The sequence below is a fragment of the Protopterus annectens genome, chromosome 6.part0 (genome assembly GCF_019279795.1).
Source record: "Protopterus annectens isolate FY-2018-M chromosome 6.part0, PAN1.0, whole genome shotgun sequence".
Taxonomy (NCBI): Eukaryota; Metazoa; Chordata; order Ceratodontiformes; family Protopteridae; genus Protopterus; species Protopterus annectens.
The window spans coordinates 636,027,781-636,049,300 of record NC_056737.1 but is presented as its reverse complement, the minus strand read 5'-3'; the positions used below and the strand labels follow the sequence as shown (position 1 = coordinate 636,049,300).

The following is a 21,520-nucleotide window of genomic DNA, read 5'->3' as shown; positions in this document are numbered from 1 at the left end:
AACAGATAGTACATTTTTGTTAATGATATCCTTACTTGTTTAGCTAATAAGTTGTATAATCTGTGACACTTAGATACAATGCACAGTTCCACCAGCATAAACATGAAAAATGAGTTGTTTTGGCTAAAGCCAAGGTAAATTAAGTGCCTGTAATCTAAATGCTAATGCCTAAAAGGTCCAGACGTGATACAATCTTTGGTGTTCTGCTATGTTGAACAGCACTGATTTTGTTGAAATGCAATTTGCTTCCAACACTTTCTGGTTAAACTACTAGTAGTCAGTAGAGAACTACAGAACACCAGAAATGACAGAACCCTAATAAAATATGATATATATTACAGCTTCAGCCCTCTATTGAAATGTCAGCACTCCAAATGCTGAGTGCCAGCATGCCGAAAAAAGAGTGAACTGCAGAAGCACGAATCTCAAACATCACTCTTCTCCTTTAGACCTCTGTTTTGCTGGGGAGAGGCAAGCACCCCCCACCCAGAACCTATATATGCTACCTGTGAGATTGCCGTACCTCAGAGAAAAGGGAATATCCTGATAAATGACTATCTCGGGCTTAGTATATGTACATCTGTTTTTTTCAACCATTCAGTCTTCGTGTTTCAGGAATCACTCTAGCAAATCCCAACATTTTAAATGATTACCACAGTTTCAATACACTGTGTTCTAAGACTTGCTTGTAGTTAGTGTTTACTAAACACCTCTTAATACTCATCACAATGTTTACAGTAAATATGCATTTACTGAAAGGAGAGAGACAGAGAGAGAGAGAGAAAGGAAACAGAAGAAGGCAGTAGAGGGAGTAACTGTTGGAAAGAGGTCCTGGTGATGGCTGCTAAATTATCTAAGCGAGAAAGAGTAATAGATAAGGTGTATAAACTAAGTGAACTCTTATGGAAACACCTGAACATACGTGTGTGTGTGTGTGTGTGTGTGTGTGTGTGTGTGTGTGTGTGTGTGTGTGTGTGTGTGTGTGTGTGTGTGTGTGTGTGTGCTTTAATTATGACAAAAACTTACTGTATAACTGGTGTCCCTTTAATTCATTTGACTAGGATCACTGCAGAAATGTTTATTATGAGGGGTCAGCAAAGCTAAATGACAGGGAGAATAGATCTGACATGCCTACTGGAGGTCCTAGCAGTACATTTGTCTGTAAAAAAGGGAAAAGATTGCAACTTTAAGAAGTCTTTTACTATTTTTTAAATGCAGAAATGTGGCTACTAGTTACCAGTAAAAGTTATGCAGTCTGCATTACTGATAGTCATGTAGTTTTTATGAGAGTATGACAGAAATTTTCCCTAACCTAAAGATCTGGCTCCTGACAGTTTGCAAAGCAGACAGTTTTTTTTTCCTTGTTGCAGAAATAATCAGCAGCCCATAATCAAGCTGAGCAAGAAACACCCTTAACTATTACATTCCTGTCTGGGTAGAGAAAGTGAGAGAGTTTCCCTGCCCGGAAAAGGGATTTATTGACTTTATCTTTTGTTGTGTTTATATGGTGATGGAAGTTTAACTCAGGGTTAAGGAAGATACTTAGATAATCTTAAGTATTCTAATAATGCACTGATGTTTTGGTTATTGAGAACTATCTGCCAGTTCAGGGGCACTAAAGATAGATTTTGTTGGCTACTGAAGATCATGGCCTTAGATTTACTTTCAAGTAAAAGGGTTAATATTTTGCAAAAGTTGAAGTTTGTTTGTGTCTTTCGGCTTTTCCCGGTTAGGGGTCGCCACAGCAGAACTCCGGTCCGCTAATGATTGGCAGTTGATTTTTACGTACCGGCTTGGCAGGCCTGACGCACAACCTTCAACGAAGGTACGCCCATTCACTTGAAGTGATTTGCCAATTATTTTTGATAGGGGAGGGTGAAGGAAAATATCTATTAATTAATGTTACAGAAACTGTTGGTGCTGATCCATATAATGAATGGCACAGAACATCCTTGTGGGATGATTTGGTAAAGAGAAATAGGAACTGCGAGAGTATTTTTAATTTGTGCTCTAACCGGTTATAACTCAGGAAAATGCTGACTACTCAGGGTCAAAGACTTTCATTGTGGACAGCTGTCAATCATTAGAAAAAGGCTTTAGTAACGTCTTCGAACAGCATGCATTTATTTACATCCATATTAATAAACATGATGTGCCACTTACTTCACATTAAATGTCTAAAACCGTTTAATCTGTAACCAGTAATGGAAATGCTTTAGCTATAACTAGTAAAGTACTCATTTCTAGATTTTTTTTTTTTGGTTTCCGGAAAAAGATGATGCTTTTGTTTAACTTGGTCTATGATGGCTTTTCAAGGATTTGAAATCATTCCTGTGGCTACTTAACATCTCTGGCTGTTAATCTTGTTTTTTAATTCCTTATAAGGCCTGCCTTTGATTAAAAAAAAAACATTTCTAAGGTTTATACAGAGTCAAAGAGTTGGCTATTGTGAGAATACTAGTAAAGAAGTATTTGTTTTGTAATGGTAACAAATCATAAAGCAGACATTCAAGGACAGTGTCACATTTATTCTGTGGAACTACCTGAGTGTATTATGACTAAATTATTAAGTAAGGATAGTTGCTCATAAAGGAAAAAATATACAGAATGAAAATGAGGACCCAGGAACCTTAGGGTACTTTTGTGCAGAAAATGGGGTCATTACTCTTGTAGTAACTGCTGAATGCAAGAGGGCTCTACCAGAGGAATGGAAACCTGTTAGGAGTATTTACAAGGTACCACCCCATTCAGAGACTGGTTCCAATCTGTTATGTCTCACTGGAATACTTATTAGCTAAAATAGGAAGTATTTTCTGAGATGGTGGTGTTCTTTAACATGAGTTGTTGTTGTGTCTTTCGGCTATTTCCGGTTAGGGGTCGCCACAGCGGAAGTCCGGTCCGCTAATGATTGGCAGTAGATTTTTATGAAGGTACGCCCATTCACGCATGTCTCCACACAGAAGATGCTCTAGCTGAGAATCGAACAGGACAACGTCTTACTGTGAGGCGACAACGATACCACAGCACCACCACTGCAGTATGTTCTTTAACATGACTATTAGTACTATATGTGATATTACTAATATTATGATACTGTTATACACTGAAATCATTCCAAATCACACATGAAGAATTCACTGTTTATACTGCGTGATAAGGGCTATGAACTCAGCACGCGATCAGGGCAGACAGTTATAAACCTGTGCAGTTCTAAACTGTAGATGCACTTCTGGCACACATTTACAAATCCATCATTCTGGTTCATAGTCAGTCCAGTTGTGTTAGAACTTATTTATTTGCCTGTTCACTCATTCTCTCACTCAACTATCTACCTACCTATTGATCTGTCTAGCTCTCTATTGATGTTTGCTGATCAGGATAGTAGACTGATCGTGAATTAACCCATAGTCAACTTAGGGTTATAGAGTGCATTTACGTAGTAATTAAGAATCTGATCTTCAGTTAACCCACAGTCAGGTTAGGGTTATAGAGTACATTTACGTAGTAATTAAGATTGTTTTTAGTTAAACAATAACAATAAGCAAAAAACAATGATATGCAGTTGAAAGTACCAGCAAAGATAATAGAAAAGTATACATATTCTTAACATATTAGAGGTATAAAAAGGCAATTACAAGTGCAGAGATGATATTAAGAAGTAATGTTTCCACTGGAGCATTCAGCCAGAACTTAAATGTTAAATGTTTAGGTAAGACAGAAGTGATCTAAAGGACGATAATCATGACAGGTGCAGGAAGAAGGCAGCGGTGCGGCTTTGATGGCAGTAATGTAATATAGAGTATATATACAACGCTTGCAATAAATACAGGAATTGTACTTTCAGATAAGTTATTTGCTACAACAGTAGATAAGCAGAGTACAGCATTAGAGGTAGTTTATGTTACTGGTCTGTGCTGGAAACAGGACCAGGAGATTAAGTAGCTACTTTCTAAATTCATCCAGGGAAAGGCTGGGACAGATGTTTAGCAGGAAGTTTTCCCATTGATTTCAGCTTAGTATACAGAATGCATGTTCAAAGACAGCAGGTATAACTGAAGGTCTGATCAGCATCACAGCATTGCCAGACTGCAAGTATAACTGGGAGGTAGTGGATAATGTGTAGAGCATGCAGGAGAGCTGTGGGCAGTTATGTTTTTTGAGGGACGTGTACATAACCATGAGTAGAAATAACTCTGATCTTTCAAGAACAGGAAGCAAGTTTGCTGTAGTTAGAGTAATGTAATGGTATTCATAAAGTGGGAAGAGTACTCATTAGTGGGTTTAACTACATGTTAATAAGCAAGACGAGGCAGGGTTGGTACCAAAGACCATGTACTTGGCTTTGAATGGGTTGACAATGCTCTGTCAATTTGAAAGGATATGGTTACTAGATACTGGATACCTGGTGCTGTTTAAGGACAGGTATGTAAGTTAAGGATGTTTTGTGTATTCAGCAGTATAGGAAGGCTGTTTACAAAAAGACACAAGAGTATATGACTCAGGATGGAACCTTAAGGAACACTAGTGGGTAGGTGTTGAATGCAGCAGAGGGAGTTGCAATATTTAACTTGGAAACATTTATTTGCAAGGGCGTTAAGCCAGTTATAAGTGGAACTGCTGAAGCTGGATGATCGCAGTGTTTCCAGGAGCTGTGAGTGATTAACTGTGTCAAAAGTTCTACTCATGTCAACAAATATAGTCCACTGAGTTGTCCTTGATTAGCGCAGGTAAGTTTGCATACATAAGTGTACTTAAGGCTATTAGGGTGCTAAAACCTGTTGAGAGCTCATGCTGGTTATGACAAAACATATTACTTTTGCATATGAATTTGGTAAGATGATTACAGTTATCTTTCTGAGGCAGTTTACCTAAGTGAGGGAGTGGACAAATAGGTTTATAATCAGAGGATTTTAAAAACGAGGAGCTATTTGGGATAGGAATTACTATGGCTGTTTTTCATGCCTTTAAGAATAAATAGCTAGTTAGGGCCAAGTTAAGAATATGCTGGATTTGATAGTTGATAAAATATTGCCACATTATTGACATATTGACTTTTCCTGGTAAGACTTATGTTTCTACAGTGGATGTGCCATGGGATAAGATCACTGACTGCTCTGTAACTGGACCAGTAATAGCATCAGTTCTGTACTACATATAATAGCTCCATGCTCATGCATCTACAGCATGTATGCTTAATCCTCAGTCTAGCAAACATAAGTCATATACAATAATGAAAGTTTTTCAGCATCTAATTAATACCAAAATCAGTGCAATATATTTGGGGGTACAGCTCTGGTAATAGTATGGCCAGAGATATAAAAGAATGAGGTTAGTCACTCATGGTACTTGAACGGAATGCAGGATATATGATTTTGCTTGGGTTGTCAGCACATTAGTCAAAGTCAGGTTATCACAAGGACTTCCTAAAACTAAATTTACTGGATTTGAGGAATGTCACTTTTCCCCCAAGAATATGACTATTTGGAATTAGACATGCAGGGCATCTTCTCCTGCGTACATATCTCAGGAACTTTATCCCCCAGAGAAAAAGTTCATTTCAAAATCTGTTCTGAGTTTGCTGTGCTGTTTCAGCTAACTGTCTAAACTGAAAAGACTTGATGGAGCTGGTTGGCATAGATAGCAGTGTAATCTTAGTCTTTTATTTGTGACTCAAATAAGTCTGAGACAGAAGACTGACGTTAGACTGGTCTGAGTTGGTGCAATTACTGCAGCAGCATTCTGATTACTTCTAATACCTTTATAACTTAGACAGCTCATTAAACCAGCCATAATTAAAGTGTGGTGGATTTGAGTCTTCTCTTAGTGATGTCAATATGATCAATTAACCTGCCAAGTGCAGCCATGTCGTGCTGCTGCAGAAAGCATGCATCAAAAATGTGCATGTTGGTAATACACTCTATAACAGGCACTGTGCACCAGCATCTACATCCTGTTATAGATGAGAAGGGAGATGGTGGTTTGCCAGCTTAAGGTACTGTTTGACATATACAAGCACATCACTTTATCATTGTACCTGTGGGGTCTATTTCATATAACTGAAGGTTTAACTCCACAAACTTCCGTTTGTCGAGCCGACAAATGAGAATGTTCACTTAAGCAAACATTCACATCAGCAAATTACTACAACAGGGAATGGAATTACTTGGCTAACATTAGAAAATTTTCCCTTTTCCCCACTGTAGTGCGATCTTGGATTTGGTATATATAGGCGGGGGTGTGTGGAGGGTGCAGTCCCCCCCCCCTTGGTGGGTTTGACATACTGCGATATGTGTGACAGTCGCTATGCTGGCCAAGTAATTCCGTTCCCTGTTGTAGTAATTCACTGATGCAAATGTTCCCTAAAGTGAATGTTCGCTCTTGTGAGTTCGACGAACTCGCAGAGTTGAACCTTCTATTACATGACATAGACCTGTACTGCAATGGTCTTATGCAAGGGTAAACAGATTCTTCTGAAGCACAGGGCATGACATCCTTTTTTCTTACATACATTTAATTTGACTGCCACATTCTTTACTGCAACAGTGTACACCGTGTATTTATTAAATGCACACTAAACAGTGTTGAAGCCATGTGTCTTTTACAGTACCAGTACACTTTACTCATAACCCCCATTCATAATGAATTAGAATCTTGCTTCACTGGCATCACCATTTAATGAGATGGCAGATATTTACAAACAGGACATAAAGATGAAGACAATATTTCTTTAAATATGGCACCGTCAGTGTTTAAATAAGGCACTGTCAGACTACATGCAGAACCTTTCTACCAGCCTTTCATTTTTACAGTTCTGCAGATTAATAAGGTATTTACTTCATATGTTTTAAAGACTAGAAGAATATTTTTAGTCAATTTTTTAAAATCTTTCAGTTACACAAAGTTGTAAATACCTATTAATGGACTTGACAGCTAATAAGCTGTAAAATTAAGCAGCAGCTATAGGATTAAGAAAGCACAGATATTCTCTCACCCAAAAAATATCTGATGATGTCACAATAGGCATGAACTCAGTAGAAAAACTTGCTGCTTTAAAGTAGGATAGTAAATAAAATGGAAATAAAACATCTCTGTGGAATTTACTTTAGGGAAGACATATTTACATTCAAAAACAGGAAGTTTTGTAAAGTGATTTTTTTAAGAACATTATTGCTTTTTTACCTGAGACAGAGATCTAAAATAGTAATAAAAAAGCAAACAAGGGTGACCTTCAGAAATGTAGAACAAAGTGCAAACATGAAATGTAGAATTGGAACTGTATTAGCTTGTGGGGCTGTCAGCATGCATTACCGTCATCCTGTGAGTCATCTTCCAGTCTTTCTTTCTCGCTGCTCTCTACACCAGACGTGTGAGAACTGCCATGGCTTGTCATAGAGCTACAAGTTTTGAGTCTACGATGCACTGCATTACCAGAAAAACCATCCTCAGGAACAAGGTCCCTGTGTTTCGAATCTGCTTCAATGCCTGAGGTATGGGAACTGCAGTGGCTCGCTGAGGAGTGACGGGACAGACGTTTGTGCCTGGAGCTGCCTGCACTGCTTCCACTTGCTCTGGACCTTTTCTCCAGCTGATCGATATCCAGATCTAGTGTATCACTGATATAGGATTCTCGATACTGCTTCTTGTCTAAAAACGGAAACAAAATTGTTTGGTGTTAATCCATGGACTCTGCAGTGTAAGTAAGAGGGAAAAACCTGCTGGCAGAGTGAATTAAATGTAGATTAAACAGTGGCATCACCTTAAAACTTCTGACAATTATGCAAATTGTAGCATTAAATGTATTTAAGCTCTTTAAGCTGTTTTACAACGTCCTTCAAAGTCACCACATAATTTAAAAAGATTTATGTATGGAAGAGGACACTAAAAAAGTAAAAGATATCTGCAGTACTTCCTGTCTTCAGCACAGAAGGGCCCATTTAGGTAAACTAAAACTCCACATTCAGAAATTAAATTGTTTCACTTACTCCAAATCAAGTGTCAAACACTTCAGACAGCTGTCCTTTATAAACCACTTCCATGTGAATTTATGAAGTCAGGTTTGACACATGTAAACACAGTGTAACACAGAACCCCTTCATGTCTGTTGCCCTCACACTTCACGTAGCAATTTCATTTACTTGCTTTAGTTTATTAATGAGGTAGGTGGATCAATCCAGTCAAATCCATTTCAGCTGTGATCCAGGTACATTGTAAAACATTAAAGCAATACAGACGCATAAATACAAAAAGGAAAACAAATCTAGAACAAAGTAAAAAATAAGTAAACAAGTGACGATGATAAGGTACATGCACGTTGCAAATAAATGTAATACCATGAAATATTACTGCTAATGAAGATGACAATAATATAATAATAATGATGATGATGATGATGATTATTACGATAAAGAAAAGTTGCAACAGTGGAAGACACCTGTGTCCATCAATCTCGTACAAAAGCTCCTCGTGCCACTGATGAGGCAAAAATGCAACATTCACATTGCTGTCAGAGATCTGATATCTCAACATGGTATCCACATCAGGCCATTGCAAGCCATCTGTCTCATCTAATAGTGGTGTGACATGTAAGGAATTCAACTAGTTTTGAAATATGTACCAAGTGAACTTGAATAGTTCACTTTAGACTTCAAATGTGGATTCTGGCAAAAATGTTGATTCCCAGGTCAAAGGCATGAGACCCATGGTAATCCCATGTTGAACATGCCTACCTTATGGTTCAAACAGATAGTGAAATGTTTTTGTATTTTGGGGAAAGGAGCCTCTTGGCTAAATAAAGTTCAACATTATTTAAATAAATCAAAGACATTATCTCAAATGAAAAAGTAAATGCTCTTCATAACTGTAATACCTAAACTTTTCAACTCAGTACATGAAAGGTAGAATGGAATACATGAAAAATATGTTCTGTAACAATATTATCCAGTAGCTAATCATGGAATGCCTCAGATGTCCAGGCACATGTTCCATTACTACCAGGAAGCACCATTCTGTAGACAGAACACCAAAAAATGTCTCTAGACTGACACAGTCTCCTAACTGAAAGCATCTTAGAAAAAGCTTTTATCATATCCAAAAAAACATAAACAACTCTCATGGGGTCTGGTGTAATACAGAGATGCCATCTGGAAGGGAGCATCTTGTGAAACAAATGCAAACTTTGTAAGAACAGCATATACCTTTTGAAGTGTTGTGATGTTAATTGCATAAGGATGGTGTATTCAGAACTGGGGACCCAGATATTGATTTTATCAGTCTGCAGTTTATCAGTCATCCCTTCATGTGTCACCTTGCTCAAGAAGTAGTTTTAACTCACCCATCAGTCCATCCATCTATCCGTCCATCCATCCATCCATCCATCCATCCATCCATCCACCTACAACCCCTTTTTCCATTTTTACACATGGGGTCGGGGTGTCACTTCAACAGTAACAGTCACCTGCCACAGTAATTCATTCACATCATACACTCACATACACACTCACACTATTCTAAATAATGTCACTTGGATTACTTCTGTACCGTCTTCTGACAAATCTGCATGTCTACAGCCTACACATGACATGCTGGGTATTTGTATTCTTAAGGAAGCTTGTACTAAACAAATAACAGTCGACAATTCAGCTAAGGGGAATAAATGCCTATATGCTGATCATCATGCCCCAACTGCAAGCACTTCCATTAGGAAAAGGTACCATGCTATTCGGGGGGGGGGGGGTCGAGAACACCACATTAAACTTACTTATCAGTCTCATACAACTATACTCTTATTCAAAGGTTACTGGTAAAAAGGCTTTATTCCATTCATTTAATTCTACTTCGATAAGAAATTAATAAAGTACCTAATCAAGTACTAGTGACTGGAGCGTCAGTCTCATCAGTGTTCAAGACTTATTTGTATCATGAATAACACAGCAAAGTTATAGTCACATTTTACCAAGGTGGTAAAAGAAATCAGACATTTTAATGATCAGTACAACAGGACTAGATACAACTTTGAAATAATGTGTGCAGATATGAATAAAGCAGGAGAACAAGATGCAAACAAACTGACAGTGATTTTCAAAAAAAAAAAAAGATTATGTAATTTTTTTTCATGTAATGGTTTAAAGTAATAGGTTCATAGGTTCATAGGTTCATAGGTTCATACTAGGCTATCTGCCCGAGGGCATTACAAAAAGCTAGCCCCATAGTGTGGCGGCTTACACCCCCTTTAGTATGGGGAATTATACCCATTATTTTGCTGTGCCTCTGTTGAGCAGTGACACTGAGGTAATCCCCCCATCCATTGGTCAAGATTTATCTTGAACAAGGCCAGCGAGGTGCTCTGCCTCACATATACCGGGATTTTATTCCACAGCATAGGGAGTCTTTGGGTGATGAATCTATCCCTCCAGCACGTCCTATTAATAGCCGTGTCGAGGTTTAAGTCTCCCGCCCTTTTGACTCTGACAGATCTAGATTTTTTGAGGTGAAGCATATTCATCAAATCTGGGTTTGACATGGCCTTGTATGTTAGGCAAAGGTCACCTCTGAGCAAGCGGTAAGCGACTGAATAGAGCTGGAGTTCTTTCAGTCGGGCAGCATAGGACAGATGTTTGAGACCCTTTATCCTTTTGGTGAGGAACTTTTGTGGCCTCTCCAGCTGCTGCAAGTGTCGGGTCAGATACATTCCGAATGGGGCATTGTACTCAATCATTGGTCTGATGAGTGATGAGTATAGGGAGACTATGACCTCCCTTGATCTAGATCTAGATGAGATCAATACGGGTTGATAGTTCTTCTTCTTCTCTCTCTGCGAGTAGCTCCAGGAAAATGAGACGGGCCAGCTCATTCACATGTTTGAGAACAGAACAAAACACTGAATATTTGTTTCTGGTGGCTAAGTTCGTTTTCTTTGATGGGGATGGTTAGCATTAGGGACACTCAGGCAATAGACTGCTGCCTTTAGGGTTAAGTTAGTATCAGGGTGTCGATTCTAATCTCACTAGAGGAGACAGTTTAACTGTTTCAGCATGCGATGCTAGAGTTATGGGTACAAAAATCAGCAGATGTCAGTATGTAGTAATATTAGATGGACATGATTGTATGGTTAGAACTTGGACATGGCTTAGTGTAGGTAATCCTTCTTTGATAGTTAATGGCTTTACTGGTCATCACAATTTTAAGAAAACTAAGGTAATCCAGAGGGCTCGAGTGAAGTCTGATATCCCATCTGTAACCCAGAGGGTGACAGGAATAACAAGAAACAGAGTATAAAGGATTAGTCCAAATAAAACAACTTTAGCTGACAGATCTACAAGAGTCTGATCCCCTCCCTGTGGGAGGAATAACGACACATTGCTGAAGTTTCCAGTAGTTTCTTTAGTTAAGTAGGTAGATGGACGAGTGTTCTTGTTCTAAGAAAACTAGAATGGTTGTATGCGTTTCTATGTTAATTGTAAATTTCAGTCTACTCTGTTGTTCAATGGCCATATGTCTGAAATGGCTGGTGCTACTGTAAAGGTACCTCAGAAACAGTACAGTACTGTAGGATTTTACAAGAGATTAAACTGAACAGGTGAAAAGAAAGGTGCACTTATGGATCCATTAATAGATTGTTAATAAATGTACTTAACAAGTGCTAACATTTCATAACAGATTAGAATTCCCCATACTGTGTGCAATGCAAGGAGAAACACTCATTCTGATAAAAATATTTAATTATTTTCCACGAGGCAATCAGAAAGCAATAAAAAAGATTCCTGACACCTTAGTAATGTATGTTAACTCTGACCCTAACTCTGCCCCAACCCAAAATTGCACCTTCCCTTAGAAAACCCCTTTCCATAACACTACCACTCTTCAGACAAGCCATGTCTGATACTATTGTTAGTTTTTTTTTTTTTTGTATGTAGGAACATAGAAGCATGGGAACATACTAGACAAGCAATCACAGGGACCATAAGATGCCTAGCCATATGCAACTTTAAGCAGACAAACTTAACGTTTTTTCCTTCTTTTTCAGGCACTTAATAGTGCTTACTTCCAAAATGGAGCAGGTTGTAAATTATAACTCTGATGTAAATTTCTCTCTACCCATCCAGTCATCAAAACTACCCTTAAAGGCAGACAAAGTAGTCCTTTGCTTAACATCCAGTGGTAACTTATTCCAAAGGCTGGGAATTTAAAGAACCTGTCCCTCCGAGTCTTGTTTATTTGTTGGTGAAGATTTGAGTCCTTAGTGCAGACTTCTAAATCCACTTTTTGTGAAGAAATAGGAAGTCAAATAGGACTTTGATGGCTCGAAAAGTGAGACACAGGTCACCTTATAGCAACCTGCAGACATCCAGGTATAAGGAGAATTGTGCTAATCTATCGGGGTCATTGAAGAATTTAAGACATTTAATTTTCTTGGTTTGAAATCTCTGTGGCATTTCCAGTTGAGTGATATGCTTGTATTTGTACATTCTAAAGAGGGCACTGCATTCAGTTATGGGTCTGATTAAAGGAAGAGTACAGTCATATCTGGCCTTAGGCATAGGCCAACTAGGAGGTCACTTAAGGCACTGCTCTAACAGTGGTGCTTTTTCATTATTTGTTTGTTTATTTATTTGTTTATTTTTTGTAGTAAAGAAATAGTTTCCTTAAACTGTGTTGAATGTATACAGGAAAAAATCTGAAGAGTAAAACAAACTGTGATAAAAAAGAAGAAAAAAGTAATCTGGTTGGTGTAGGTAAACCAGGACAGGGGCACTGGATGATGTGTTTGGGGGGTGGGGTGCTGTGCAGCCCTTTTGCCTAGGGCACCAGTTGACCAAAGGCCATCCCTGAGTACAGTGGTGGATGACTTTGTTGAATCTTGAAAAAATTCCCAGAGAAATTAACTTGGCCAGATAGAAAAATTTCCTCAGTGTGGTAGAAACATGATGATCAAATGAGAGAGTTATCCACATAGGTACCTAAGTCACTTATAACCATATTTGTCTGAAGGGAAGTACAATTTATAACACATAAGGTGTTAGCAACCTTTCTGACAAATGCTATTATGTTGCAGATTGTTTTTGATACATAGGGTATGGTGCATATTCCAGCCATTGTAGAGCTGTTTTGTATCAGTGGCTGAGTGGACAACAGTGCCTGGTTTACAGTCTTCTATTAATGCTCGATATTTTGGTATCAATGTTTTGACTGTTGATATTTTGACCTGTAAACAAATACAACACTCGCAATCCTGAATCCTACAGCATATCAATGTTGTTTGTCTTTTTGGCTTTTCCTGGTTATGGGGTCGCCACAGCTGAACTCCGGTCCGCTAATGATTGGCAGTAGATTTTTTTTATGGTGCCGAGTTGCCAGCCCAACGCCCAACCTTCAGCAAAGGCACGCCCATTCACACATGTCTTTCGGAGGCCACTCGACCGCGGGGAGGACATACAGACTCCACACAGGAGGCACTCCAGCTGTGAATCGAACAGGAGAACCTCTTGCTGTGAGGCAACAATGCTACCGCTGTACCATCGCAGCTACCAACAGCATATCAATACTACAACAAAAACAGGATGAAGGAGTCTTTCATCCTAGGTTCATAGGTTCATAACTTAAGTATTAGGCTAGTTGCCCTTCACACCATTTTACGCCTAGCCAAATTCTCTTTTAGAGCTCAAATTAACTTATCCATTTTGGTTACTGATTGGCCTTACCCATCCCATGATTGATAATTGTATATTACCCCTAATGAGAATGAATGGGATCATACTATAGATAATTTTAGGGGACCCACAGGAGCAGCCTCTGCCCATTAGTAGTACAGGATAAGTTTTCTGTTTTCCTTCTATCGATTCAAGTTGCATTTGAATACAGACAAGGATAAACTTTGTTTTACGTGAATGGGAAGTCTGTTCCAGAGCAACAGTATCCTCAGTAAGATATATCTGTCCCTCTAAACTGTTCTGTTGATGTTGCAAAAGAGATTTAAACCCCTAGACTGAGTATTTCTAATGTAATTTGACTAGCTGATGTGCAGTAAATCCATCCTTATAGGTCGGAGAATGCCTTGTATTCCAGACACAGGTCACATTTTAGCAGTCTGAAGGATACTAAGTATAGTGACAGGACTTTAAGTTGATCCATGTAGGACATGTTGTTCAAGCCTTGTATCCTGTTAGCAAGGTATCTGTGTGGACATTCCAGCTGTTGCATGTGTCTGGACAGATACATACCAAAGGAGCATTATATTCAATAATTGGCCTAATGAGGGCTGAGTAAAAGGGGTCAATGACATCCCTGGATTCAGACACAATCACTTTATTTATAAGCTGTGAAATACAGAAGGACTTTCTTACAACAATGGATATACGTTGATCAAAAGTTAGGTCACAGTCCACATAAGTTCCCAAATCCTAAACAACTGGGTCATCTCTTAGGGGCATATTGTCAATATGGTGGTTCTGTGGGGTAGATGACTTCCCAAGGGATACAGTAATGCATTTTTGGGCATTTAGTTTCAGTCCATGATTTTGTCACCAGTTATTTATTTCAGGCAAACCTTCCTGAAAGATGACTAAGTGATCTCCTGCATCCTATCTGTGGGCCAGTTGGCAATCCAATGGGTGGGCATAAGGGTTTATTCCCGGTACATTTAGCTTTTCTTTTATGCCTGAGTGGGGGATTGTGTCAAAAGCTTTGGCCAGGTTGAGGTATGTGGTGTGTTCCATTCAGCCTTCTTCCATTGCTTTGGTGACCTTTTCAAAGAAATCCACCACATTGAGTAAGCATGACCTGCCCTTAATAAATCCAAACTCAGACAGGTACAGTGTTTGAAGGTTCCATATGCCCTAACTGATTACTTCCATAATAAGTCTTTCCATGGCTTTGCATATAATATCCTGATCCTGTTTGTTGTAACAGACACACACACACACACACACACACACACACACACACACACACACACACACACACACACACACACACACACACACACATAAATAGCTATAGACAGATAGATATAAGGCAAAAAATGTTATTACTATATTATGATGGTTATTATTATTTTTTATAATGTACTTCCTTTATTCTTTTTATACTGCGGTCTACATTATCCCATATCCATAGCAACAAAAGAGGATGATGTAAACACAGGACTGAATATGCAGTCCTGTTTCTGAATTACTATTTTGTGATCAGGTGTTTCTTGCTGTCTTAATCCATGCACTACCAAGTTGCACTAAAACTATTTTTTCTAAATCTCACCCTAAATTATGTGCAGTGAAACGGATGTTGTTGCAGGTAGTGAACACTATTGCACTGAGGCAATTGGCTTCACAAATTTGGTGAAATGCTATCTATGTACAGCAAAACCAGATGTAAGCTAATTAGGCTACAGGGTGAGAAAACACTCCTAATTTATTATAGCAAAATTATAATAGCATAATTTCTTGCAAGAAAAAATGTAAGTCAGTAATAAAGCAAAAATTAAATTCTGCAAAATGTTAGGCATAAATTAGCAAAACAAGTGAGCAAGTAGTTAAGTGACTCAAGCCTATAATGCCTTTTTGTATACTACCAGTTCACATTCATACCTCCTTGTGACTTCCAGAACTTTTTTGGGTCTGTCTTCTTTAACTAAATGACTTACCAGACAATAACAGGCAGTGTTAGAAAAGGCAAGGAGTTATTAACAAAATGACACCAAGATTGTTAATCTAGGGCATCCTGCAGTAGAGAAATTAATCTTGGTTTGTAACTTATTATTCATATTTTCACATTAATGTTGATATTTTCGTAACTGAGAGACCTACGTTTTATTGAGGTGTATGGTGAGAAACATTAATGAGGCAGACAGGACTATTCACTGAAAATGCTGGTTTATATCACACTATACTGGAAATAGTGCTAGTTGTTTGTTAAAAATTATGAAAATAAGCAATATTTCCATATGTACTTAATACTTCAAAAAATAACTGACTTACAAATTGTATGACATTGGGTGAAACCTTACCAGTTGTTGCAGAAAGCTTTATTTGATATCTGCACTGTAAGTTGCACATCTTGAGAGATATCCAGTATTACTTATATTGCTAATTATTCAATTAGACATTTGTATTCATATTTCTGTAAATATCTCAATAAACATGCATTTATAGAGGAATTTCTTATTGTCATGTGAAAGCTTATGCCAGGTTAACAAAAAGTTTTCTGACAATATGTGTTTGGTTGTACAGTTTTCAAGATAAGAGCATTTGTTTGTGAAAGTTTTAGACAAATATAATTTTGGGTTTGTGTGCATTATAATATATTACAGAATTTATGGAAAATACTATGAATGCACTGACTATTATCACTAAAGAATATTTCTTACTGACTGACATTTGTACAGTTTTAGTGGCTTTTATTGTTCATAAACTATTTACATTTGTTTAGCTTATGCTTTTTAAGTTTATTTTTCAGAAAATTATATGGAATGCAAGATGTGAGCAGGCTGCTAGACGCGTGACATTCCACACTACATAAGCGTTAATGAATTAAAGTATTATACAGCAGCAATTTGCATCGTGGTTATTTGTACTGTTTTTGTGTGTGAGTAATGCAAACAGTGCACCAATAACTGATGTTTGAACTAATACCATTAATGTGTTTAACTGTAGAGAATACAAGACAGTAAATCTGGCATACTCTAGCCTTACTGTAGCAAAATATCGTGAGGGGGCAGTAACTGCAACAATGCTTCAGAAAAGTGACATTTTTTCAAGGTCAAATATGAAGAAAGGGAACTCATTCCATGTGGCATCCAGTTTCCACTGCAGTGTACAGAACTGAAAAAAAAACACTGTGCTAATAACACCATAGAATTTCCAACTTTGATGGAATTTTCAGAGAATACCCATAATTCTGCTGGCAGAGAAATTCAAACTTTGTAAAGGAGTAATCATTTTTATGGATTAGCAATTCTTAGTTTGATTAAATCAACCATTCCCTTTTGCAGCTTGATGTAATCAGTGGTTTCATTGATCTGTAGAAAACTATTTTGCTGTTTACAGAGAAAAGCCTTTCAGCATTCCACAGGGCTCAGAAACAAATCCTGCGAATCACTTTATAAGCACAGCTGCCATTTCAACAACACTTGGATAAATTCCACATTTGGTACATCCCTGTGAGTTACATGCAGTTCATGCATATGAGTTTTAGAAGTGGCCATTACAAAGCATTCCTTTCGGATGAATGAGCATGAAAGTGGTAAGAGCTGAATGCTAGCAGAGCAAACTGTACTGCTATGCCTTGGTCTCTACTTATATATTAGTGAACTGTAAATGTGCTAATAACAACATTGTAATTACACCGTTAATGCGATACTACCAAATGAAGCAAGTGTGCATTGAAGGCTTCATTCTCCTGTAGCATGTAATTCCTTACAACCCATATTAAATCAATACCTATTGATTGTAATCTCATTGTTTAAATTATATAAAATGCATTATAAAGAAGGCACCTCCTGTGTAGGGAATGACAAAACAACAGCATACACCACAGTTACAGTAGCAAGAAGAGGAAAAGCATAGTGGAGCAGTTTAATAATAGGCAAACACAGGTCATCAAAAAAAAAAAAAAAAGTTAAATCTAGCTAAAGACACCTTGGATGCAGATTTGTTCTAGATCTCCTCAGAGTCAGAAAGGCAAGATTCACTGAACTAAGACAGCATGTTTGTAAAGGAACTGAACAAATAAATACAAGTGAAAGACAAGGTGACAACAGCATATGAAACTGTAAACAGGCCTGATTCTTTTTGGAATGTCTTACAAAGTAAGTGCCACTGCAGAAGTATCTGGAGTCATTAAAAGGTGTAGAGCATATATTTTTTTGTTTATTTGCTGTCAGGTCATTGGTGAATGCCTTAAAATTTTTGCAAAATGCAAAGATACTTTTTCACAGGTGAGCTGAACCTATTTCCTAAGAAGACTATGCATTAAAAAATGTTGAGGGAATTCAACAAGTCATTGCAAAAATGCAAGGAAATTTATCTTTGGGTTGGGTCACATACTTAGATGGCCCTCATTTGCTGATATTCTATTAAAATAAGCCCTGTGTGCATGGAGGATGGTGCTGAGTGAATACTGCATTCATATTTTCACAAATCTGAACATCGTATTTGATATTAACATTAATGATGCATGTATCTGAGGGAGGGGAGGGTTACGTCAGGAAAGGCATTCAGTGCAAAATTGTTGCCATATCATATATGCAGACAACAATATAGATTTCCATACTGAATTGGTCGAGGCCTGGATTAACAGCGACCACCACTAGTACTGTTAGCCAACAGGGTGCTGGTGGAAATTCGGCTACTTTTGGCCGCAGGAGGAGGAGGAGAAGAAGAGGCGGAAGGCATGCCTGGAGGCAGGAAGAAAGTTAGGAGTGTGGAAGTAAGGGTAGGAACTTTGAATGCTGGCAGTATGACTGGTACAGGGAGACAGCTAGGTGATATGATGGAGAGAAGGAAGGTTGATACATTGTGCATGCATGAGACCAGATGAAAGGGGAGTAAGGCCAGGTGTATCGGAGGTGGGTTCAAATTGTTCTACCATGGTGTGGATGGGAGGAGAAATGGGGTAGGGGTTATCCTGAAGGAACAGTATGTCAAGAGTGTTGTGGAGGTGAAGAGTGTTGGACAGAGTGATGTTTAAGAAGCTGGAAATTGATGGTGTGAAGATGAATGTTGTTAGTGCATATGCTCAGCAAGTTGGTGTGCGATGAATGAGAAAGAAACATTTTGAAGTAACTTGGATTGGATAAAGTGGCAGAGAGTGGTGATTGGAGCAGATTTCAATGGGCATGCTGGTGAAGGGAACAGAGGGGATGAGGAGGTGATGGGTAGATATGGTGTTAAACAAAGGAATGCAGAAGGTCAGATGGTAGTGAATTTTGTAAAAAGGATGGACATGGCTGTGGTGAATACGTATTTTTAAGAAGAGGGAGGAGCACAGGATGACGTACAAGAGTGGAGGAAGACGCACACAGGTGGATTATATCCTATGCAGGAGGGCCAGTCTGAAGGAGATTGGAGACTGTAAAGTGTTGACAGGGGAAAGCGTAGTTACGCAGCATAGGATGGTGGTCTGTAGGATGACATTGGCAATCAAGAAGAAGAGGAAGAGAGTGAGGGTAGTGCCAAGGATCAAATGGTGGAAGTTGAAAAAGGATGATTGTGAGGTTAAGTTCAGGGAAGAATTAAGATATGCACTGTGTGGCAGTGAAGATTTACCAGATAGCTGGGCAACTACAGCACAGGTGGTAAGGTAAACAGCTAGAAATCTGCACGGTGTGTCCTCTGGACAGAGGAAGGAGGACAAGGAGACCTGGTGGTAGAATGAGGAAGTACAGGAGAGTATACAGAGGAAGAGGTTGGTGAAGAAGAAGTGGGATTGTCAGAGGGATGAAGAAAGTAGACAGGAGTACAAGGAGATGAAACATATGATGAAGAGAGAGATAGTGAAGGCTAAGGATAAGGTGTATGGCAAGCTATATGAAAGGCTGGAATCTTAGGAGGGAGAAAAACACCTGTACCAACTGGCTAGACAAAGGGACTGAGTTGGGAAAGATGTGCAGCGCATTAGGACGATGAAGGATAACGAGGGAAACATACTCACAAGCAAGGAGAGTGTGCTGAACAGATGGAAAGAGTACTTTGAGGGGCTGATGAATGAAGAGAATGAGAGAGAGCAGGTTGGGTGATGTGGTGATAGTGAATTAGGAAGTGCAATGGATTAGCAAGAAGGAAAGGCTGTTGGTCCAGATGACATACCTGTGGAAGCATGGAAGTGTTTAGGAAAGATGGCAGTGGAGTTTTTAACCAGATTGTTTAATGAAATTTTGAAAAGTGATAGGATGCCTGAGGATTGGAGAAGAAGTGTACTGGTACCAACTTTTAAGAATAAGAGTGATGTGCAGAGCTGTAGTAACTACAGAGAGATAAAATTGATCAGCCACAGCATGAAGTTATGGGAAAGAGAAGTGGAAGCTAGGTTAAGAAGGGAGGTGATGATTACTGAACAGCATTATGGTTTCATGCTGGGAAAGAGCAGTACAGATGCAATGTTTGCTCTGAGGGTGTTGATGGAGAAGTATAGAGGAGCTGCCTTGTGTCTTTTTAGACTTAGAGAAAGCATATGACAGAGTACCTAGAGAGGAGTTGTGGTATTGCATGAAGACGTCGGGAGTGGCATTGAAGTATGTAAGAGTGGTACAGGATATGTACGAGGGCCATGTGACAGTGGTGAGATCTGCAGTAGGAGTGATGGATGCATTCAAGGAGGAGGTGGGATTACATCAAGAATCATCTCTGAGCCCTTTCTTATTTGCAATGGTGATGGACAGGTTGACAGTTGAAATCAGACAGGAGTCTCTGTGGACTATGATGTCAGATGATATTGTGATCTGTAGTGAGAGTAGGGAACAGGTTGAAGAGACCCTGGAAAGGTAGAGATATGCTCTAGGAAGGAGAGGAATGAAGGTCAGCAGGACTAAGACAGAATATATGTGTGTGAATGATTGGGAGGACAAAGGAATAATGAGAATGCATGGAGAAGAGCTGGCAAAGAAGGATTAGTTTAAATACTTGGGATCAACAGTTCAGAGTAATGGTGAGTGTGGAAGAGAGGTGAAGGAGAGTACAGGCAGGGTGGAGTGGGTGGAGAAGAGTGTCAGGAGTGATTTGTGACAGACGGCTACCAGTAAGAGTGAAAGGGAAGGTCTACAAGATGGTAGTGAGACCAGCTATGTTACATGGGTTGGAGATGGTGGCACTGATGAAAAGACTGGAGTCAGAACTGGAGGTGGCAGAGTTAAAATGTTAAGATTTGCATTGGATGTGACAAGGATGGACAGGATTAGGAATGAGTATATTAGAGGGCCAGCTCAGGTTGGATGGTTCGGAGACAAAGCCATGGAGGCGAGATTGCATTGGTTTGGACATGTGCTGAGGAAGGATGCTGGGAACATTGGGAGAAGGATGCTAAGGATGGAGCTGCCAGGTAAAAGGAAAACAGGAAGAACTAAGGTAAGGTTTGTGGATGTGGTGAGAGAGAACATGGAGGTGGTTGGTGTGACACAGCAATATGCAGAGGACAGGAAGAAATGGAAACAGATGATCCGCTGTGGCGACCTCAAATGGGAGCAGCCAAAAGAAGAAGAAGAAGAAGATTAATGATGCATGCATGACATTGTATGGCACAGGGCACAGTTGCATTAGCAAACATTTTGCATTTAACAAATATTATATAGAAGGCATGTCTATACTATGTCACTTATTAAAACAGTACATGGAAAGGTATCAAAAAACACGTATAACAGCAGTATAACTACATCCTTTAGGTATATGCTTTGGAAGGGGGTATATCAGCATTGTTTGAAACTGACTGAAAGAGTAAATGTCACTGTAATTGGAGTCAATAAGCGATAGGCCTATAGGTTCATACTAAGCTAACTGCCTTGAATGGTCATTTTAAATCTAGCCAATAACTGGAGGTC

At 38.9% G+C, this 21,520-nt stretch overlaps 1 protein-coding gene across 3 annotated transcripts in view; it reads right to left on the bottom strand.

The window, feature by feature from the left end:
- Nucleotides 1–21,520, bottom strand: part of FRMD6 (FERM domain containing 6) — a 429,650-nt gene that overhangs the window by 37,627 nt on the left and 370,503 nt on the right. For 2 of the 3 annotated variants that reach the window (XM_044074321.1, XM_044074322.1), the window contains exon 11: nucleotides 7,309–7,644. In XM_044074321.1, coding sequence (XP_043930256.1) covers nucleotides 7,309–7,644 — 336 coding nt within the window. The remainder of the gene's footprint in view (nucleotides 1–7,308; nucleotides 7,645–21,520) is intronic. The other variant, XM_044074323.1, reaches the window with a different exon arrangement.